Genomic DNA, 24,504 nt, shown 5'->3' on the forward strand with positions numbered 1-24,504 from the left:
TGAAATACCTATTTCCCTTGCGATGATTTTTTTAAATTCCACTTGAAGAATCTATTCCAGTGAGTTAGACAAAGTGTGTGTGCACATGCACACAGAGACGCACACACCAGCACACACTCATAGATTTAGAGAAACGGGGGGGAGGTTGTTTCCTGCCAAAAGATCTAACAGAGGAAAGCTTATGCGCTGATCAAGTTTTAATATGTGGTTAACAAGAACTGTACACCAGTTAGCAAGCACACAAAGACTGTGGGTAGGAATGGCCGATCCCTAGAGCGCTTGGCTCCCCAGCCCCTTTTCTGCCTACCTTTGGAGCAGTTTCCATAGCCACTATACTCAGAGAATCCAAGAGGACTGCATGGACAGATGAACCTTTATTTAAAAAAATAGCACTTCAAATAAATTAAAAGGGACAACCGTCAAGTGTTCAAATTGTGAAGAAATAGTTGCAAACCTAGAGAGACTCCAAGCTGCAGTCTTCTAACCTCCTTCTTTGTCCAACGGCAAAGCCCACACATCTCAGTACTCCCACTCAATCTTTTCCCTACTGACAGGAGGGAAGCAATTGCAAACAGGAGACCAGACGGAGGAGAAAGCTGCATTTGAATGGAATGAACATTGCCACGTACTTGCTAATACGGGTTTCACTTCATGACCAAATGTATTCTTTCAAAAATAAAAAAGGGGTAGGGAAGCTGCATGTTTTTAAAAATTGAAATTATTTAGGGATAAAACACTAACTCTAGTGCCTGTAACGGGCAATAGCAACTTTTTTCCTCCGAAGTCAAACACCATCCCCAGCTGAGCCTTTGTGCTGCAAGCTTTTCAGGAGATGTTACCTAAACTTTATTAAAAGAAAAGAACAAGTTTAAATATAGACACTGGACTAGCCCAGTCTGTATCTTCCAGTCCACATTCTTCATCTGAAGCACTGCGTCAGGGACCCCCCTGAGTCTGCGTGTTTTCAAGTTCACAGTACATGGAACCAGTTTTTCTTTTTGATTTTTCCTCACTCAGAGCAGCCACACACAGTGGCCGTTGACGCCGTAACCTCGGGCAGGGCCTTTTCCTACGAGGCCTGGCCAGAGCTGCCCCAGGTTTCTCCTCAATGAGAATCGATGCTGTCATGCTCTATGGATGGGAAAAAAGCAAGAAAATAAAAGCACCTGGTACAGGTTTCATGAGATCCATTCGGATTCGCTATGTTCCAAACCCGCTGCTGAATGCCATTTGTCCACTTTGTGCGCTGAACAGTTTGTGGCCTAGGAGTCGGTCTCAATTCGAAGAACTGTTATTGGACGCCCCGGAAGTTGATGCAATAGCAGCTCCAGCAGGGCTACTTGTGGAGACTGACTTTCGGATGTGAGGCAGCAAGTAGGGGTCACAGGCCAGCTGCTGGACATCGATGCGGTCCTCCTTTCGGTAGGCCAAGCATCGTCGAATAAACGCCTGTAAAGGAAAGTTTCTTGAGGAAGCCCGAAGCAGATAATCCTGGGACCCCAAGAGGCCTCCCTGAGGCTCTGTGGCAGCCCCAGAGCCCAGAGCAAATATCTCCTAAAGAGAAGCGGCTGAGGGCCTTTCCACAAAACTACCAGGCAGACCCAGAGAAGACAACGGACGGAGGCGCTCCGGCAGCAGCACCTCTCTGCTGCCAAAGACTCCTCTGTCACAGAGGGGGCAGCCATTCCTAAAGGCGGGTGGGGACACGGCCTCGAAATACCTCTGCCCCCAAAGCACCAAAACCAGCAAAAAAACTCTCGTTGCCTTGGCTAGTTCCGATGGGCACAGTGTGACTTCATCTACAAGCCATGGCCGCTTGTAAACTTCCTGGAAGTGGAAAATTCTGACGGCAAACTACCACCAAACGCAGGTCAAGGAGACCAGCACTTGACTAACACTACATGGACCAGACTGTTAAATGCTTTCCCTACGTACCTCCTCTTCTCTAGGAGGACATGAAGCAAATGATTAGACACAAATCTAAGTAGTGAAGGGAAGTCTGAATAGGACCTGCATCCCCAAGAGTACTGCATACTGAGAGGGGTTTGCTCTGGAATCCAAATCTGCCACCAACACGGAGGTTTCCTCGTAGAGACTATGGAGTCTTAGTTTCTACAACTCTTATGATAAAGGCCCTTAGAAAGATTATCTGTGTTTTTCTGCTTGCAGCCTACTTCTCATTCTTTAACCAGACAGTTCGATTTAATCAAAGTTTTTTAATGTAACCATTTTAAATAACTGGACCAATTTTTAAAACTCTAAAATATGAAACAAGCAATCACTTTTCTATTTTTCTGTGTTTAATTAACACAACATGAAAGTATAATGCCAATCCAGGTTTTTCAAAGTCAGACACCTAGAAGTAGTTGCTTGATAAAAGCACTAGGAAGATAAAAACAAATTGAACCCTTTTTTTTTTTTTAAAGATTTGTACATTTCATTGTATGTAAATTTTACCTAAAAAGGAAAAGTGCTGTAAACAAATACTGAACTCTGGTTAATAATATGCACACTGAAGTATCTGGGGGAAAGTGCACGGATGTCTTATCAATTTCTGTGACATGCATCAAAAAAAGATGAATGGATAGGTGGATAGAAAGATAAACGGTAAAATGTTAATTGCAGAATATAGGTGATGTTCACTGTAAAATTCTTTTCAACTTTTCTGTATATTTGAAATATGAGGGAAAAATGTGGAACAGAACTTCAAATTCCTAAAAAACAAACAGCTTTATTGGACTGGTTGAGATTAGAGGACTACTGGAGACTATTGCCCTGAGATACTCTTCAAACCTTGAACCAAAACTAATCCCTGAGGTCACCTAGCAGCTAAATAACAAGTTTGGCTCACAAAATAATGACTATCACCCATAAGTACTGTGCTCCTTTAAAACGCCACCTAGATGAGACCAAACAGTCAACAATTACTTTAAAACAAAGATGAGAATGTAAGGGGGCAGGGAAATGAGACCAATGGAAATGGAACAACCAGAACGGAAATAATGAGAATGCTCAGCATCGTGACGAACGTGACCAGTGTCACCAAACTACTTGTGTAGGAATTGCTATGTAAACCTTCACCGAAAACACAATATTGTTAAAAATATATATATACTGGGGAAACATTCTGTGAAAGCGTTTGTAAAAGCATTAGCACAATCATTAATTTTTTTTTTTTAATTGTGCTTTAGGTGAAAGTTTACAGCTCAAGTTAGTTTCTCATACAAATATTTATACACACATTGTTATGTGACCCTAGTTGCTATCCCTACAATGTGACAGCACACTCCTCCTTTCCACCCTGGAATTCCCGGGTTCATTCCACCAGCTCCTATCCCTTTCTGTCTTCTCGTCTTGCCTCCAGACAGGAGCTGCCCATTTTGTCTCATGTATCTACTTGAATTAAGAAGCACAATCTTCACTAGTATCATTTTATGTCTTAGAGGAACGTTTCTTAGTGAGCTACCTGAAAGTAGAGCTCAACAGGTTATCTTGGGTTGCATAGTGGTCAATTAAACTTTTACCTTGAATTTTCTCTCTGCACAGCTGTCAATGTGGGCTACTGAAACAGCAATCAGATCACATTGCTGCCCTAAGACCTTCATCTCAACTGCTTTCCATCATGTTTGACAGTCAGCTCTGCCCAGCGCTTCCACCACTCTCTGCTCTGCTCTGCTCTGTGGACGTGCCCAGCTCACGCTCACATCCCAGCCCTACTCTCTTCTCTCTGCTCAGAACACTCTGCCCCTGATCGACACATGGCTCCCACCTTCTCTTCATTCAAGATTCTGTTCAAACTGTTCCTTCATCACTGAGGTCTGCCCTCAACATGCCTTTTAAGAGAGGTTCCTACCTCCCTGGCTCCCCCAACTCTGATATATTTTCTTCATACCATTTATTGCCATCTGAAATGTACCTGTTTTTTTTGTTTTACTGTTTCTCTCACTTAGTGGAATATAAGCTCTTTAAAGGCAGGGCCTTGTCTGTGTAGTTCATTGCTACACATTCACATTTCCCTCTCCACTGCCTAGAACAGGCTCTCAATAAATATTTGTTGTTGGAGGAGTAGAAGGAGAAGGACAGGGGGCTGGAGAAATGCACGTTTAGAAGGCGGAAGAGGAGGGAGATTGCAGAGCGTAAGTGGAAAGATTTGGAAATATTTCTGTATTATTCATAGGTCCAGCTAACAGTCTCTAAAGTTTAAGGAACATCTGTTCACCTATTTACTGAATAAACACCAAAATTTGGCAAAAGTGGTATGAAGAAATAGTTTAGAAAGGACTGACAGATGAGGATAATTAAACACCTGTCAGGCCACGCACTCAAGTCTCCCAGCGTCGACTCTGGCAGCTGTGGCATGGGTAGTAAGAGCAACTGCGGGAGGTATCAAGCGTTGGGCACTATACAGGTCACTTAAACCTCATAACCACCTTTAAAGGAAGTTGTTTGTCTTCACATTTTACAGATGAGGAAAAGCAGTTCAAAAAGTTAAAGTAAACTTGCTTAAAGCCACACAGCTACTGAGTACAGAGATGACACCAAAATTTGGTCCATCAGGCTTCAAAGCTGGGCCTCTTTGCCCTGCACTGCCCGCTCCCACAACGGCCAGGACACCTGCATTTGCCCTGGGAGTGTACCAGAAGACTTCTTCTTGCAGATTTACTTCCGTGGCATGTAGTGCTTACACTGCTGAATGATGGGGCCAGGAAGTCACTGATCAGGAATCATAAACACCTGGGAAAAATGTTATTCTTACCACGGAACACATCAGCCAAAGCACTTTGAAAAGTGGCTCTTTCCTAACCTACTTCACACGGGTACACTGGGAAGGGACAACAGAGACCAAGCATGGAGAAAAGGCATTAGATCTGTAACTGTTCATGCTGACTTAAAAAATGCCAAATGACCACAGCATCTAATGGGGCTGAAAACCTACCTAAGTAGAACTGGTTAATGTATAAAAATAAATAACAGAGCAAGGAAAAACTATGGTAGCTACTAGAATCTTGTTTTGCACATGTACCAAGGCTGATATAACTTCCTTTCTCCACCTTCCACTCCATGTTTCCTTTGCCTCAATTAGTTTTTCTGTAATGCCCTCACCAACTGCCACGGAATTTACTGCTGTGACCACTCACTTGCTATTTCACTCTAGAGCCCTTTATACTCTGCTATGACTCCCCAAGTTGATCACAACCCCTGGGTATGCACCAAGTGGGGTGTCCTTCAGATGCCTACAACACTTGGTACATCTCTGTGGCAGAGTCTGCTCTCCCTCTCCTTCTCTGCCTATAGGGAGCCTTTGTCGTGGATTAGAAAATCCACCCATCAATATTCCCAATACTGGACTCGGGCGATGGAGTGTGCAGGGTGTAAGCAATATTTATCAATATTAATTCACGCCTATACTAATGTTTATAATGACTCCTGAATTTTGTACTGAATAATCCATCCACAGTTACCCAAAGAAATAATGAAAGCAGAGCAATCATTTCAGGTGGCCAATGGGTCAAAACTTACCTTTGCTTCAGGTGTTACTACTGGCTTTGGTGGAAACTGCACTTCAGTAGCTTTAAGAATAGTATTCTCTTGTAGAATGTCTTGCTGGGACTGGTTATGGCCAAAAGGCTATCATATAAAAACAAACAAACAAAGGTGGGTCTCTGGTTAAAACTAAGCAGAACACCATTGAAAACCACAGGGGAGGGGAAAGGAGAAGGCATCTCCCAACGAGAAGTGCTGGAATAAACTTTGGAGGTGATCTCTAATCCTCTCCTTTTATAGGTAAAGGGGAAAAAGGCTCAGAGCTTAAGTATCTTGCTCATAGTCCAAAATCTAGGTCCAGGCAGAGCTGGGACCAGGAGCAGCATCTCCTACATAATATGCTGCTGCTAAGCTTTGCTGACAGCAAGAAAAAGAAGATTCAGAGCAAAAACCAGCAATTCTTTTGTTCTGAGTGGCACCTGTGAACTTAAACAATACATACGTGTGCCACCAGCAGACCTAAGACACAGATAAAAAGAGACGAAAAAGAAGGGGTGGAATAGGTAAAGGGGAGAGTAGGGGAAAAACAGAGTTGGGGCTACTTAGTGCCTTCACTTGCACCCCAAGTTGCCATTTTCTAATAGAGTCTTTAAAAAAACTTCAAGACTAGAGTCACCGCTACAGTGTTTCCAGTGAGAAATCTCAAACAATTCTTTCTGGATAACCTCTACCACCATTATCAGCAGCACTTCAACATTATCAGAGATTATAAACAATAATTAAGCCTTACTAGTTCTGAAGAGTTTTTCCACTTTAGAGAGGTAGGATAAAGGAAGGAAAGACCAAGGAGAAGTTAAAGAGAAAGCTGAAATATGAATTAAAAGGCAGCTCTGGGGATTGTAATCAAATATTAAAGACTCCAGAGGAGGTGTAGAACTCCCAACAGAGTTATACACACAGCACAATGGGCAGCACTGAAGCATACAAACATACTGAAAGCAGAAATATGACTATAAACACACAACTGGATCCTAATGTATACATTCATAAGATATTATGCTTATGAGGAAAGACAAATGTGAAAATTCATCAGGTGTAGTTTCTTACCTAGGTTATTACTTGCTCAAATGATATGACACCTTACTCAGAGGTAACAGAAGATGAATACTTTCTGACATGGTCTCCCCAGTACAGAACCACAAAGCACACTTTCGTTAGTAATAACTTTAAGTAATGAGGTGGCTAGCAATAAAGAACTCTGGCGATATTTCCAGTTTCAGTTGCTGGGACCCTTAAAGAATGGCTCTTGGGAAGATGATATAATTTAATAAACTATTTCACGTGTAAGTTACTATATATCAGAATAAAAACATGTCCTACATTGAGAACAGCAAAAAACACATGTTTTCAACAGTTCAGTAGGATGCATTAGGTGCCCTATGGTCAAGAATTTCTGCCTATGCATAAAGCTTTTATTATTAAGTCTGTATTTTCTTCAAACTATCACCTTTAGGATTCCATTCTTTATAACTCAATGATCAATGCCAAGGGAATAACTCATACTGAGCCACTGTGTACCTGTGCCACTCAAAGAAGATGTCAAGCCACTACATCAGACTTCTTTCTTACCTTCCTTCCATAAAGACACTGGTAGAAGATCACACCCACTGACCAGACGTCAACTTTATTTGAGATCTTTGGTGGTTCTTTCCCAACCACAAAACACTCTGGCGGTAAATACCTGGGACAAAAGGGAAATAAAATTCCTAGAGAAATGATTGCATAAATCTAAGACATGTACTAAAAGACAAAGTAGAAGACCTTGTTGGAAATAATGATACATGAATTTTATCAGCTGACAAAGCAACTTAGACTTGGCTGGAAAAAGTCAACGAAAAGTCCTACAGGACCTTCCTTAAAATACATTTCTCAGTTTACTCAGAGAGAAATATTCTCCTTTGTCCCTACTTTACCCACCCCAACCTCCTTTCCTATGGTTGTGCATCCTATAAGCGTCATTTAATAAATTACAAGGGGGAGGCACAAAAGAAGTGCATTCCCTTTTATAACAGCTCAACTGACAAACATTAAAATATAACTAGAAGTGGTATGAGTTTCCTTTCATGTTGGCTAAAGGAGATACATCTAACTTAAGTAATTGTTTTAGAAGTCCAAATGAATTCATGAGCCAGTACAGATCTCTGAGGGGAGAGTCTGTTCTGTCTTCTTAAGCTGGCCTCTTTGGGAAATCTGGGCAGGAAATAACTCCAATATCTAATCAACGGTGGCATGGAAGCCCAAATTATCAGAGAGTATATTACATTTCCTTCTTTATAGGTGATCCGGGGCTTACTGGAAGACTAACAAATAGTTTAGCAAAAGCCAAACAAACTAGTTGTTAGCACAACTCAATCCTCATCTGAATTCCTCCCTCCCCACCACTGGCCTCTAAAGAGACAGCTGGACAGCCAACCACACCAAATTGTATGGTGTGGAAGGTTAAGTGCCTCTTGGCATTTAAGAAACCAAACAAATCTGCTTCCACTCACTTCTGGAGCCTTAGCCACGGCAGAGCTGGAATGCAGAATTCTAAAGATAACCAATCGATTTCTGCTGATTTCAGGCTGGCAAAATCCCTTCTGTGACAAACTCTTTATTTTGGACCCTGCTGTGCTCCTAGTATAAAAATCTAAACTTATAGCTTGAAAGGGATAATAAGAGGTGAGAGATAGAAAATGTTCCCTCTCCAATCCACCATCTCTAACAAGTTTAGTTTCAGATAACAGGCTTTCTTCTTTTTTCAAAAAGTAGTTTCATATTCTCATTTCTTATTTGTTATTTTTAACAGACGTTGTGAATGATTAATACCTCTGACTAGATTATTTCACAATGAAGACTTTTAGCCAAAACATACACTGAAGAATAAAAATTAAGCGGGAAAAAAGGCAAAGAAATGAAAATGTAGGAAAGATGAAAGAATTTATAAAAAGAAGAGCTCTTCCCACCAAATGCCACTAAAACCTCCCTTAGCCCTAGAATCCATGGTTCTTGATTTCTTAATATTTCATAAACATGATCTTCGGTAACTAACAAATATAACCTGTACTCTAAAATGATAATTTTAATGTATTTAATTTGTGGGGGGGGGGGAGGTGATGGGGAAAAGCAGGCGTAGTAAATCAGCAAAATATTTAGACTATAAAAGACACGGTGACTTTGGTATGCAAATCACTTAAATGAAGAAATAAACTAGTTCTTCACTCAAATAATATTAAAAATAATTAACATTCTAATTCCCTATCAAGGACTTTGGGAAGGAGCGTAGAAGACAGTTCTATGATACTACACTAAATTCTGCTAAAAGACAATCATGGTTCCACATTCTATCATAATAAAAGTCCTTATATAAAAAAATAATTCTCAAGGCCTAGTCTAAGAAGTATTCAACACAGAATTCTGGAACAACCAAATACTGCAAACAGGCACTTGGAATTTGTTATGTGCTCCTGGCCTACTGCAACGCTCTAAGTCATCTAAGAGGATGACATATTGAGGATGGGGACTACGACAATGTTTCTACAACATGGAGACTCTTCAAATCTTCATAGAAATCCATACAATTTAATTTTCCCAGTACCTCCTCTCTACCTTACTTTTTATTATGAAAAATTTCAAATATAATCTAAAGTAGAGAGAACAGTATAATAAACCCCCAAGTAACTATCATCCGGCTTTAATAATTATCAATGTGTAGCCAATCTTTGTTCATCTACACTCCTATCCACCACCCCAAACAGATTACTTTGAATAAATCCCAGACATTTATATAATTTTTATTCAAGTTCCAACCACTAATTTCTATAGCTTAGCAAACAGCACTAGGTAACAATGAGAAAACTAATTTAAACGTGAAACAACTACTTTTTTTTAAAAAAACAACCTATCCAAAAAAAAAGCTCAAATCCAAGGTCTAGTGGCTTTATATAGCCGTGGTATACAGACCTGTTCCCAGAGTTTCCAACAGCATATATTTTTGCATCGTTTAACTAGTGACAGGAACACCAACCCACAATAACCACCACAGTGAATAAACACACTGTAAACGTAGCTTCTATTTTAAACCTAGAATTTTGCAGTTTTAATTTGGGGCTGATTTTTACTATAGGTGCTATGTCTACAAACTGTAAGAAGCAATGCAAAGTAGAAACTTTATGTTCATGGTGTCATCAGCAGGATTCAGCTGAGGAAAAGAGGGCTGATCCTGTGTTTGTGAAGGGCAGGCCCCTCTTCCCTGTCTGCTTACTCATGGACATCCTCATTCCCAGACACTCAGTATTCTCTTAAGGCCCAGGGCCTTCCAGTCCCAAAGAAAAGTGATCTGACCAACTGACTCTGGGGTATAACGGCACGTGTTACTCCTCCCTCAGTGCCACTGGAGGCTTTCTCCATGTTCAGAATCACACACTCCAGTATGTAGCTTTGTGCTACCATTATCTTCCCACCTCAGAAGCAAAAAGGAAGTTTTGTTAATACTCTTTTACAGTAACAAAGTTATAGGCCAGAGTTGCAGGTATATTTTATGGCTCTGTCAAAGGCATTAGTAGGCAAAGGTAGAACAGGTCATAGAACAGGCAGGCAGAGCTAGCTGTGGTCTGGGAGATGAGTGACAACAGATGGGAAGAACTGTGCCTCAAAACCTTTTAGACCATGGCTCCCAGAAATGGATAAACGTCTTTGGTAAACTGTGCTCATTTTTTCCTGTATGGATTTCATGTGATGTTGTGGTTACTTTACAGCCTGATCTTCACAACTCCTTAGTTCTTAAGACTCCATCATCCTCAGGCAACTTATCCCATGAGCCCATAAATAGAGAGACCTGCATTTGTACTGAAAAGAATTTAGGGCCTCTTTATATCACACCACATGAACAATCTCTTCTAAGGCCAGCTCTACAGAGGAAAGGTATATCTCAAACACCTGGCCACTTAAACCTGTCAATGGTTTTCAAAAAAGAAAGAAAAATTAAAACAAATTGATGAAAATACGAGAGTCAAACTGCTCAAGAGACAGTAACAATTTGGGGAGGAAAATTTGCTTTGATTTGCAGCATTTTTGCCCTAGCAGACAGTGTGCAAAAATTATTTATTAGTTATCAATGTTTCAGCACAGCAGACAAGCACATATCCACCAGTCTACCTGACAGCCCTCCTGGATACCTACCAGTAAGTACCAGCACCTTGTGACGTTAGCTCCATGCCATCCACTGAATTATAGCTATCATCGTCCATGATCTTGGAAAGACCAAAATCTGTGATTTTTATCTCTCCACACGCTGTACCATTTACTAAAAGAATATTACCTAAAAAGACAAAAAATCTTCATGAATAAGCGGAGATTTACTGATTAAGAGAAAAATCCTAGGTAATAACAGACAACAGGACAAATGATGGCAAATTCTTGCACACAAAAGTAAACATCTGAGTCCCTGGAATAAAGTAATTTGGATGCCTGATGCTGGGGGAGAGTCCTCAGTGTCTGGCTGCAGACTTCTATTTTCCAAGAATCACCTGGTTAATGTGCCAAAAACATTACTATGAGCACAGGGAGTGGGGCGGGGGGGCCTGTTAAAGTAAAATACCACTTGTAAAGTTGGCCAAAAATGGTGGGAAATTTCCAACTGAACTTTCTGTAAGAATCCCTAAACCACTATGTTTAGAACAGCAGTTTCAGGGAAAAAATTAATAAAAGAAAGCCTACAAGGGAATCACAGCTAGTACCACAGTGCCACCTACAGCTCCTATGGCAGGAAATTGTGTTAAAATCAGTGTGATGGAAAACCCAATCACACAATAGCCACCTTTTGAAAAATCACTTAATCGTAATTACTTTTTTAGTCACTTGAATTATATCAGAACATTAAAGAATACTGAGATTTAATATGGAGCTTCCAGAAAAGGAAACCAGTTAACAACTGCACCACACCAAGAGGAGAACAGGGATCATTTTCCTAAAACTCAAGCTAAGTTAGTCAGAGCTGTCTACATGGAACATAAAGAATTCTTAAAAAAAAAAAACAGCTAAAGATAACCAAATAAAGGAAAAGAGAAAATAACAGAAAGATAAAAAGAGAAACAGGAGGGGAGAAGGCTATGGGATCTCTGAGATGACTGCCCTCCACTCTTTGCTAGGACGATGAAAGTTAGATGGCAATTATGCAAAACGATGAAAAAACTGCTCAGGATTTAATGCAATGGGACGCATATGTGCAAAGTAAGTTGTTAACTTTTTGGGCACTTATCAAAGAGACTTGGAATAGAGGAAATGCTACATAGTGTGAGTAATGGGAAAAAACAAAACTGAACTAGCCAGAACAGTTCTTTCTTAATCAGACTGACATCATAAACTGCCCTGGCTGTGAAGACAAGGGCACTGTTCCTCCACGGTCTTTAATAGGACCCACCCTCCTAAACCCAGCACCTCGTGGTTTTTATTCCCACACCTACCCAGGCAATCTAAAGTTATTAGGCCTTCTCGGCTCCTGCCAAATTCTCTAACTTTGTAAAACTAGATATCACTTACAAGAGCAAAGCAAAGCCACCAATCCTGTCTCCTAAGAGTTAAGACTTACCTGGTTTGAGGTCATAGTGTATGATGGGAGGTTTTATTTCATTTAAGTACTTTAAAGCATTCACAATTTGCATGATAATCGATCGGGCCTCTTTCTCCGACATTAATTTGTGCTGTTTCAGGTAGAAGTCCAGATCGTTTCCCTCACAGTATTCTAATACTGTACAAAACCTAAAGCCAAACAGACCAGCATTTAACCAGGGGATAAGAGCAAGCAGCTTAAAACTGTCTAAAGCACTTCTAATGAAAACTTCAGGATAATACTAGCTTTTTACTTTCTTCTTTGATCCTTAAAATATTCAATTTTTTTCAGTATTAGCTACCTGAGCAGTTTATAGAAAGAAACTGCTTACTCTCTCGGTGAGGAGCCTGCACACTCTCCACATTGGAATCTGTTGTGCTAAAATTCACCCACGATACATACCTCTTCTTGAATCCAGACTATGAGAATACTGACAAGAACTACAGTAAGCTAGATACTTTCTTGAAGGGTCTCCTTCCCATACCATGTCACACATCCATTTCTAAATAAGCATACTGTGATCATGCACACAATTCTCACTGCAAACATCACATTATATAACCCCAAGTGCTGGCAGTGAAGAACCACCTAGGGTTTGCCTGGGTCACAAGAACTGGTTGCATACCAAGTCTCCTGGAATTTTGGCACAGTAAAAAACCCATTGCCACTGAGTCAATTCCGACTCACAGCGACCCTATAGGACAGAGTAGAACTGCCCCATAGGGATTCCAAGGAGTGGCTGGTGGATTCGAACTGCCCACCTTTTGGTTAGCAGGCAAGCTCTTAACCACTGTGCCACCAAAGCTCCATACTGCACCACAATTTCTCCTCACTAAACACAAGGTATAAAGGAGCTTTTAAAAGTATAGTACCTGTGGTTCTAACAAATGTAGTGTTATACAGTATGGGCTCTTTTTCCTTCACTATGTTAATATATTACACAGAGCCAAATTCTAACCTATGTATCATTCATGGCACTACGGGTCATATGTCTATCTTCTAAGACAGCTATATACTGAGTAATGCTTCCTAAATCGGTTGAATACCCCTGAGGGATAAATATCTTTTGAAGTATTCTAAGTTGTGACAATGTGGGGTGCATCAGTCAGGGTCTAGTGAGGAAATAGAAACCACTTGAATGTTTAAAACAGAGGGGCTTTAATTCACAGATGTTGACAGAAACAAAATGGCCAGTGACTCATCCCAGAGACAGTCTATAGTGGGAAGCCATTAGCACCCTAAGGCCAGAGGGGCAGAAGGAGGGGATGGTGCAACCAGAACCCAGGGTCACCAGGGGAAAATAAACCACGGGGCGGGGGGGGGGGGTGATGGGTGACATGGGACAGGGGGACCTTGGCTTCTCCTCTCTGCCCCCAGTTCCAAAGTCCCAATCTCCGTCTCCCATTGGCAGAACCCAGATAAATGCCAACTGACAAAGGAGCCAGACAAACGTAACATATAAAGGTCAACACACCTAAGATGCAGAGCAGAGGAAGGGTGAGGAACCCATCTGAGAGCAAACAGGCTCAGGGCAAGCACTATGGGTACCTCTGGGCATTCTGAGGCTTCAAAAACACACTGGATACATGCAGTCCTGTGGAATCCCCAAACTGAACAATAGCTTACGCTTCTTATGAAACACACCAGGGCATGCTATGACCCTATTTGAGAACAAATGTCTGAAGTTTATGCATGATCAGATCTGAGATGCTGAAATCTGAAACACAGATTCTCCTGCTCAGTGGTTGGTTCTTTAACCCAAATGCAAGCTAGGAATAAAATCCCACTTCTAACACCCCAACAACTCTCACAAGACTTTCTAAAGTGATGGCTTGACTTATTTTTGATGAAAATCCATCATACACACAATAGAAAGAACAAAGTAAACAACTCAAGAATAGCAAAGAATCAACTCAATTCTTCACATTAGTTGAAAGATATGTGCACACAGTTCAAAATGGCAGATAACCCAAATCATTATATTTATCATTGAAATAGCTTTTGAACTTACATTTCAGAGGGGGAGGGTCTATCTAGTATTCAAGAAATTTACTCAAAGCAACACAGTGAAGCCACCCTGTGAAGACCTACCCTCGGAGTTGGGAAGCCTCCAGTTTTACCATCCTGCCCTCTAACTAGGTACCTTTCTGAACCCCACTCCATGCTAAAAATACATGGCTATACCTGGTACAAGGGCAACCCTACTGAAAGGGGAAACTTCTGAGAGGATGGAAGAGCGGGTAGTTTATATTTCCAAAGGGAATTACGAATTATGGTCTCCTTTGGGGTCATTTCCAATATAAGCCAGTTCTCTGTATAGCAACCTCTGAGACAGCTGCTAGCAGGAATGAGCCAAAACTCCTAGAATCACCCTGGAGGTCAAGGGGAATACCTGCAGGCTAGACCTAAGGTGTATTTTCCTAACTTTTAGTACAGACTCCTACAGAGAAAACGTTTCCAAATACTGTAATATTTCTAAACTCCTTCGTAAATCCAGAGGCTCTGGAACTTCCCTATACCAAGTAACAAAATGCAACAATGCCCAAGATTATCAAATATCCTAGACAAGTCATTTAACTTCTCTGGTCCTCAAATCTCCACCTATTAAATGAGAAGGCTGGACTCTGGGATCACTTCCAAATCTAATATCCTTTGTGCCCATGAACTCATTTTAACAGGCAGCCTTGGGCTACAACTTCATTTGTGCCACAGTCACGCCCTATTCTAGGCTAGGGTAGAATCACGCTGCTGGTACTTCAAATAAGACCTGTTTGCGATCCTCAGTTTCCAGGGTGGGGAGAGACTCCAGCAGTCCCCACTCACTGGTACATGTCAGAGGTGTGCTGGCACCAATCTGTACCAGCTCCCAACAGCACCAACTGTTAACATTTTCAGGAATTTTGTGAGCTGGTTATTAAACTGTTGGTAGGACGAATGGATAAAATACGATACTATTCAGCAAGTTAGATAAACCTGGAAAATATTATGCTAAGTGAAAGAAGCCAGTCACAAAAGTCCAGATACTATATAATTCCATTTACATGAAAGTCCAGAACAGGGAAATCTACAGAGACAGAAAGCAGAGTAATGATTGCTTAGGGCTGGGGGTAGGGAGCTGAAAGGATAGATGATAGCTAAAGGGTACCAGTTTTCTTTTTTGAGTTGATAAAAATGTTCTAAAATTGACTGTGATGATGTGATGGTTGTGCTATCTGTGAATATACTAAAAATCATTTAATTGTATACTTTAAATGGGTTAATTGTAAGGTAAGTGACTTATATCTCAATGGCTGTTTTAAAAAAAACTGGTAACTCAAAATTGGCTATGGTGGGAATACTTATACCACAAAAACTGGTAGAAGTACAAATTAGCCCCTTTCTATACCACCAAACCGGTTGTTAAACATTTGCCAACACATATGTCCCTTGGCCAAGAGATGCCCTGCTGGCCCAATTCTGAATTCACATATGGTCATTTGTCCATGTATTAACATAACTGGTTCTCTCAGAGGGTATTTCCTGACCCAGACTTCAGCTCTATTCCATGAACAGTCAATACACCGCAAGAAAATAATATTAACTGCTAAGCTAAAATGGCATAGCACTTACGAGTCAGTGTCCAGTGAAAAGTAATCATACAGCTTAACTATTCTGGGATGATCCAGTTCTTTGTGAATCCGGTATTCCCTACACGCATGCCTGTAAATAAAATAGAAAATTAACAAGAAGGTATCTTGGCCTGCCTTTTAAACTCTTCAAGGATACCCCTAAATATTCCCTCATTTCTTCATGGTTTCTACTCGCTTGCTCTATTCAGGTCCACCTGGTCCCCTCATCTGATTTTTCTTTTTGCACATCTATGTTCTCTGCTGGTACCTACAAAGTCGTTGAAAAAATAGTAGGTGCTCAAATATTGATTGGATGCCAACCTTTTACCCCTTTCAAGACCATTTTATGACCTCACCTCTTTTATATTTTTACCCAAACATCACAGATTTAAGAATGACAAAGTTCTTTTTCCTCTCCTCTAAAGCTTCATATTTATAAATGTTTATACACTGAAGTCACATCAAGGGGATCAATTGTAGCATGCAAACTCCTTGAGTAACAGAATTACCTGCTATATGTCATTTAAGTCAATTAGGAGAGCTCTGTAACTGCTTCTCTTTAAATCCCACCTCCTTGCAAAAAGGATTTAAGGTGCTATTAGCTTTAATTTGTTCCAAGAAAATGTGAAATTGATAGACTATTTGAAACTATAGAAACTCCAGTTTTCTTAGGATGGAGAATTTAATATTAATGTACTTGTACCGTTTTTTAAAGTCCTTTTCCTATTTAATATCATTTAATAAGATCAGAAACAAAAATTCATTATATAATTTGACATATTCATAAACTGAATTTAAAAATATAACATGTTTATACATGTAATTATCAATAATGTTGAAAGTGTTCAGTCCTTATTTATAAAGAGAGCAACAGGAAACTATTCTGTTTGAAGTAATCTAGGACTATTCAGTCTGGGGCATTTTATTATAAGGCAGGAGTGAGAAAACAGAAACCTTCCACACTATGGTAGCATAAGATTTAAAAAAGCAGTATTTTCTGAATGTCGAAAGTACAGAGAAAGGACTCAACTAAAGAAAAACCGAGGGAAAAAAATAGGGGCAGGAGAAGAGAGGAATAGGAAGTTAAACCTAATTAAACACACTTTTCCCTGGGTGAAACATTGTTTGATGAGGCTTAGTTTTCAAGCTATCACTTTCAGCAGTTTTTGCTTCTTCTGGTGCTTCATCTCATCATCTTTATGTCTTTCGGAAAAGCTTTCCCAGCACCGAGGCACAGCAGCGTTAGAAGCCACACTATACTGGGGACCAAGCAACCTGACTTCCAGTCCTGGCTCTGTGGCTCCACGCCTCTGGGCTTCAGTTTCATCGCCACAGTGAGGAAGCTACACAACACATCACAAGTTTTAAAGTGTGTTCCCTGCAGATGGATGCCTCTGGAGCTCATAGAGCCTCTGTGGAGACACTGAGCAAATGGTTCGATCATTTGGTTTTGGCCCAACCACCCACTCTACCAAAGCGGCTCCACACCTGTCTTTTTTTAATATATCAGAATTCCATGTAATATTACGTTTGGCCAAATAAAGGTGGTGCTGTTTAAAAAAAAAAGTTTAGAAACCTACAGACTAGTGATGCAAACGGTTAAGCATTCAGCTGTAACCGAAAGGCTGGCGATTTGAGTCCACCCAGAGGCACCTAGGAAGAAAGGTCTGGTGATCTACTTCCAAGAAACAGCCATGGGAAACCCTATGGAGAACAGTTCTGCTCTGACACGCACGGGGTTTCCATAAGTCAGAATCACCTCAACAGCAACTCTGCTTTAACGTCTTCATTTTGTACACTTCAAAGTGGAGACCACTTTCTCAGACAAGGTACAGAAAATAGAGGAAACTAACGGAAGCAAAAATTAAGAAATCAAAGGAAGTGTCATTCAAAGTCCTAACCACCTGAGGGAATTTGCTGTGCATCACTGAAAGTGCTCCCTCAGTGTCAAGCTCTCTGATCACTTCTCGTACTCCACCTAGGCAGGGGCTGTGCCATAGCCCCCACATGTTCAACTTTGAATTTCGCACTCAAGAGATTAACGTGCCATAAACACATAGATTCTAGTAAGAAACTAGAAGAAACTTGTCTACTAAAGTGATTGTCTTTTACTTTCTTACAGACAAATACATATTTAGATTTTCAAAATGCTTGTTTTTATCTTAGAAAATTAAAAAAGAGTATCTAGTAAGAGTATGCTAACTAATTCAGATGCAATTATTCCTGTTGATAGCTTCATATGAAATTTTTCCTACTGCAGTTTCTGTTACTTTTGGGGGTTAAAGATACCTAGTACTATTTATTAATACTTTCATAATCCAAAAGTAAAATAATCAGTGTAGTTTTTGTATGTGGGGAAGGAGAAGGAAAAGGGGGGAAAAAACAGAGCTCAAACAAAACAATACCCTTTTATTTCCTTCAAGATTTTCCTTCTTTTTCACCCAAATATCTTGATCCCAGATGGGACGTCATCCCCACAAATGAAAAGCAATTAAAAAGACCTTACTACGCAGGATCAGTAATAGTAATATTTTCATATTTTATGTTACCACAACACTGAATTGTACTACTTTTTAATGTAATACTGCATTTTTAAAGCATGCTCTAAAATCTGTTAGGTGCCTGATGTTAGCCTCCTTTTCAAATTCAAAACAGTTAATGACATTTTGCCAGTTCACCACTACCAGTAACCAGACCACCAGGACTCAAGCTGCTTACCAACTGTGCCAAGGAGATACAGGGCCCTGGCTTCCAAAGACTAAGGTAAGCAGAATGCCCACCTGCAGGTGCTGCAGTATTCAACACTAGAGTTCTTTTTGGGGTCAACCTAAAAGCTGGACATGGAGACTACACAAGGTATGCATGAATCCCAGCACAGGAATAGTACTCACAAGGCTGACCATGGTTGGTCCCTAGCAGAGTCGACTGGCTTACAGTGGTCAATGTACATACAGGATACTGAGCAGGTTCCAAGGCTAACTGGCCAGAGGGCATTTTTAAGGAGAAGCCTGTACCCTTCCAACACTCTTAGGCACTCCTAGAGTCTCAATGGAATAGGGACATTTCTCATATATAACTGGTCAGAACAACATGTGGCTTTCTTCTCTGAAGTACTCTTGGCATTCGTGGCTGCATGCCAATCATCCCTGCATGTCAAGTGACTGGAATGTACTTAAAATAATGTAACTGCTCCTCGGGAGCATCTGCACTGCACCTGCCTGTCACATAAGGTATACACGCAGGGTGCCACGCGCAAACCACACCATCCCTTTTCCTACCTCTCCTTAAGCCCTATTTCTCTTAATGCCACAAGAACCTTCTCTCCAGTGTCTAGCGCCACAGCCAATCTGTATGAAACAGGAAGAGTTCCTAGGTCCCTGATAAACAATGGGTATAAAGCAAAGAGTTGCCTTGGTCCATGCCTCAAAGACTGGCTGCTGATGCAGAAATGCTTTATTTTACCCCTTGGGATTTAAACATCAACCAAAAGGCTACTTCAAAGTCCGCTACTTTTTTTCCCCCTCTAATGTTCTATTTATAATAAAAAATCAAAAATTGCATTTATAGAAAGGAGACAGATTGTTTCTATCGAAAGAGGTTTGCCTTCTTTCAGAGGTAGGACATATCTAATTCAATACTTGTACCTACAAAAAGAAAACAAAACTAAGCCCAGTGGGGAATCTAAGAGCAAATTAAATCTACATGGTCTCCAAAGTAATGAGCCACGAACTTCAATGTTCTGAAGCTCAGGGGGAAACAAGCAAAACCTGACATTAGTGGAACAAAGAAATTCACAGCTGCACATGTAATGACTATTCATTTTAAAGCAATCGCCCTCCTCACCCACCACCCAAGAGGGGGACCCTGAAGACAGAACTTTGAGACAGGCAAGCTGTGACTGGGGAGGAGAGGCACTGAACCAGCCAAATGAGTGCCACTGAGGCACACCAGGTACCCCCAGTCTCTCCTTCGACAATGAAATGACTGAAGAAGCAGAAAGAGCCCCACCCACAGCTCCCCAGGCTCCCTACACCACCAAAGGACACTCTCAGCAACAATGATTTCTGAAGCTTTACTTGTTTTTTGTATATTCTGGGACACAATGGAAGGGGATTTAAATGTCAGTTCAGTCACTTCTAAAATGTTACTCAAATTCTCTACATATCAGTTTCTTCATCAGTAAGATGGAGAATATACTCTTTCACCCTAGGGTTGTTACGAAGATTCAATGAAATGACAACAATAACAAAAATACATGTAAAGCTCTTAGCACAGCGCTCAAACTACAGCTATTGTTATTAAATTTTGAAAAAGCAGACACTCTAGTATCACTTACTTGTGGTAATTCTCCTTTTTCTCATCTCTCCAGTTTTTATTTAACTGGTGAATTTTCACAGCTACGTATCTTTGCTCTGTTAGATCAAATGCCTACAAAGAAAAGAAATAAATTAAATTCTGGATAAACACTAACAAGAATCACAGGCAACTGACTTGAAGCTTCTATTTAACAGATCCACATAATCAAAGTCTAAAATACATTATTAAATAAAAACAGCAGCAGACGACAACACATCACATACTTATTTCGGTTTTGCAACCATCTTCTTGAAACTTATGATCAGATAATTTAGAAGTCTCCAGACGCACTGGCACCAAGGGGTTTAGAAAATAAAAACAAGTATACACCACAAACAGAAAGACAGCCCATGTCTTAACAGTCAATTCTAAACAATTCTCTTTCTGGACATCATCTACCCTCACTTGGAGCCATCTTCCCTTAGGGCTCTCTCTCATCCCTTAGCTGACACAGGACTTTCCAGGTGTCAACATTAAGTCCTGCCACTTTTGGAATGCTGGGAACACAAACTGCCTGCCAGGCTCCATATATTACTCCTTGAAGAAATAACCTCTCAGGATCTACCTCTTTGGCATGACTGTTTAGAAAACAACCCTGTAATTTGCTATAGTGTATTTATTAAAACAAAAAAAGAAAGAAACCCAAAAAGCAGCCCTGCCTTTAGTCCCACCCGTCAACCTATGTAAATGAAAAGTGGTTTTTGATCGCAGGAATGCTGGAAGTTAGTCACACTAAGTTACTTCTCCAATACTGCCCAGAGAAAGGGCCAAGCTTTCCCCAAAGACCACCACTCCTGGCAAGACCAGCGTCAGCTAGGTAGAGCTACACCATGAGGTGAAAAGAGAAGGTACCAGGTGAGTTTCTGAGGAAGCTGGGTGGAAATCACAATTTGACAAAGTCAGTTACATTTTAATATAACAGGACAATTTCCTCATGTAAAAGAATTTTACTGATGGATTCCTTTAGAATGCAAATAGTTTTTCTTAGTCTTTTTCCCCCATCTTTCTGAAGTTCAAATTTTATTCTTACGTATTTGGTAACATAGTTTATATTTTTACGAACCACTCATATGGTGACTGGCATATATGATTTACCAGTATTTCCTAATTTATTTTTATTGTGCTTTAGGTGAAATTTCTCTTAGTTTTTAAAGTTCAGATTAAAAATTTACTCCTCCAATTCTAACACCATTACCATCCATCTGCCAGTTTCCAGAAATGTACAAGCAGATGAAGGCCATCAGCACAGAAGATATGCCCATAAATAGTGGTGATTACTGTTGTATGGATCTTGTCAAATGTAAGCCACTACTAGGAAAGTACTGCCTGTAAGAGAGGGCTATTAGATAAACTTTGATTTATACCAAATTTAAACCAGTATTTTTAAAGTACAAAACCCACTCAATTCAGATACAATATCTTTTTCACAGAACTGGAAGCTTTTTGAGCTCTGTTTTTCTTATAGAGCCTGAAGTTCACCTGCAAGCATGTGTGCCATCACGGATTTAAAGTACAGAACCATTTCAAGTCATCAAAAACCAGATTAAGGATCATCTAATTATAAGAGCTCTAATGGTATTACACATGTCAGGTTCCCCAACTATCACCCCAGATTTCCGAATCTAAGACATCATGCATTTTAAGACCTTTCACTGATTTAAGGGCTTTTGGAAGGTGGAGAATAGCAAAAGAATAACTATATTAAATGTATACATCATTTTAAGAAGCATCTAAGACTTCAGAAATGTTAAAATGTTTGAATAAATACATTAGAAAAAATGGAGCGGTGAAATCACAGGTATTTGGGAAGAACCAAGAATCAACTTTGATGAGTTTAAAAAGGAAAACAGCAGAACTAGTTCTTACTGTTTTTATCTGAAATGAGAACTAATCACTTTATTCAAAAAATCTCCCATATATGAATTTATATGGGCATAAATGTAAATCATAACAGTGAAGACCGCACCTAAGAGGGAAGTCACCGCAGCGGCACAGAGAAGACCATCACTTGAAAAACCAATACTGCATTTTAAAGCCCACTGTCAGAAACATTTGAGAGGTTTAAGGAGGCTGTGACTGGTGAAAAGTGTTATGGATTTGTAACTATACTTAAAACTGGATGAATCTCTCATTGAGTAAAAATCAACCTGGAGGCATAGCAGTCTGTACTCTGCTGGCCCATGGGAAGCACTCTGAGCCAGGACACTCTGCCAGAATGCCAGTGCTAGCAAACGCTCTGATTTAGAAGAGGAGAACTTTTTCAAAACAAAAAGCAGGTCTTTCAAACCAGAGCTATCTCAGAAACTTCTATTTCATAAAAATATATACATATACATACATATTTTTTAATGAGAATAAGGATACTCACTTCTAGCAAATGTGGAAGAGGCAGAAAGTACAAAACCACAATAAAAATGACCATAATTCTAACACCCAGAAATAACTACTGTTTTTCCTTCCCAGCTTTTATCTATTTATTTTTCAAAGCTGAAAATACAGTAAAACACTGTATCTTGCTTAGTCACATAAGCTTATTGGGAGCAGCTGTCCCAACAATATAGATTCTTAAACTTTTTAAATTTCAACCACTAGATATCAACCCACAGTTATCACCATTCTAAAATGTTCTGAGTTAGTAATAAACAATAATTTAACCCCCTCAGCCTTTGCACAATGACCCAGCTCCTCATACTTACCTTGTAGACTTCACTGAAACCTCCTCTACCCAAAAGATGTAACAACAAATATCTGTCATTTAGCGTTGGATGATCTTTAAATCTGTGGAAACAGGCAACATACATGTCCTGAGGTCAAGGACTACAGTCTCCCAGATTTACAAAATCCCTAGAGTATCTAACATGTTATACACATTATTATGACATAGAACTGTAGCCAATGGTTTGATAACCAACATCAATATAGCTAACTCTGAGCATAAAGCAAGTTCTGTAGTTCAAAGTGGCAGCATAATTACAGTAAACAGCATTAGCTGTGGCGCCACTATACACAGGTGCTAGTCTCAGCGGAGCCACAAACTAGCCCTGTGACCTTCCTGACCTCCTTCCCTTTCCACCCTGCTATAGTGAGGGGGTAAACTAGACTAGAGCAGGGATTTTCAAACTGTGCTATTGGGCTCTTTCAAGCCATTCAAGAGCCACATGCTCCCACCATTCCAAAACTATATCCAGTAAAATTCCAAGACATTTACACTGTCTTAAAAAGGGATTTGGTTATAAAGTGAGTCACACGTTCTACGTTCATTCATCTTTCTCTCTTTAAGACAGAGTCTATGATAGAACTGTTTTCCCCAAATAGGATTCCACCTTGTGTCGTTTTCTAACAAACTGACAAAGAAATTAGAGATTCTGACAAAAATAAGTTAAAAAATATTTCTACCTAGCTTCTGACCTTAAACAGCCCACTATTAATTCTTTTTTCTTGTTTTTTTAAAAATAATATTGTGTTTTCGGTGAAAGTTCACACAGCAAATAAGATTCCCATTTGACAACTTCTACACAAGTTGTTCAGTGATTTTCACAATGTGTCCACATTCTCATTAATTGCATACTGGTTTGTTTCGTGTCCTGTACTCTAGTTTCCCTGGCCCCCTTGTCTTCTCATCTTTGTTTTAGAGTAATTATATTGACCTTTTGGTCTTATACATATGGTAGCACATTATTAATTCTGAGATTATCTTGATTTTAAGAAAGTGGCATGCATGTGGGGAAAGAGGACAGAACTGCAAGGTGGTCAGCTTTGCAGTCAGGCAGATCCAAGTTTGACTCTTTGTTTGGTCATAGGAGTGATGGGTCCCTGGCCAAGTTTATTTAATTTCTCCAAGCCTGTTTCCAGATCTATGTACTGAAGACGACCTACCTCAGTGGGGTTACAGTGAGGATTAAATGAGAGAGCACACGTGCACTTAGCACCATGCCTGGCACACAGAGTGCTCAGTAAATGGTAACTGCTGATGCCTGCTACTTTACAGGAAAGTCCATGGCTTACACTGGCCAAGCAAAAATGCACAAGCTGTAGCTAGGTCAAAAAATCATGCTTCAGTCAGAAAAATGTGGGAAAGAACAGATTGCTCACAGAAGCCATTTCCTACTTGCAACCTCCTCTTCCCAGTTTCAATACCTTAAATAATTTAACAACAAGGAGTGGCATTTACCTCCAACTAATGTGCTGAATTTAAGAGAGTCTTGCTTAAAATCTCAACACCCAAATGACCTTTAAAGGTCATCCAGAAACCAGGTATCCTCTCAATTCACTCTTCTTTTTAAACCAGCACACTGCTACCCACGATTCGCTTTATCTAGGCTCTGGAGGTATATCTGAATACACAGTGTATCTAAGCCACTTACACTGCAAAGCTATGTTTTAGCATGCTTGTATAAAAATGCTATA

The 24,504-nt window shown here is 40.1% G+C and overlaps 1 protein-coding gene across 5 annotated transcripts in view; it reads right to left on the minus strand.

Annotated features, from left to right (window-relative positions):
• Positions 1–355: 355 nt before the first annotated feature.
• Positions 356–24,504, minus strand: part of TLK2 (tousled like kinase 2) — a 126,255-nt gene continuing 102,106 nt past the window's right edge. For all 5 annotated transcript variants that reach the window (XM_004374239.2, XM_023729382.1, XM_023729381.1 and 2 more), the window contains 8 exons: positions 22,794–22,875; positions 20,078–20,169; positions 15,743–15,832; positions 12,113–12,282; positions 10,705–10,843; positions 7,114–7,225; positions 5,521–5,628; positions 356–1,449 (listed from right to left, as the gene is read on the minus strand). In XM_004374239.2, the coding sequence (XP_004374296.1) occupies positions 1,276–1,449; positions 5,521–5,628; positions 7,114–7,225; positions 10,705–10,843; positions 12,113–12,282; positions 15,743–15,832; positions 20,078–20,169; positions 22,794–22,875 (967 nt within the window). In that variant the 3' untranslated portion in view covers positions 356–1,275. The remainder of the gene's footprint in view (positions 1,450–5,520; positions 5,629–7,113; positions 7,226–10,704; positions 10,844–12,112; positions 12,283–15,742; positions 15,833–20,077; positions 20,170–22,793; positions 22,876–24,504) is intronic.

This window comes from Trichechus manatus, unplaced genomic scaffold, assembly GCF_000243295.1.
Source record: "Trichechus manatus latirostris isolate Lorelei unplaced genomic scaffold, TriManLat1.0 scaffold00028, whole genome shotgun sequence".
Taxonomy (NCBI): Eukaryota; Metazoa; Chordata; class Mammalia; order Sirenia; family Trichechidae; genus Trichechus; species Trichechus manatus.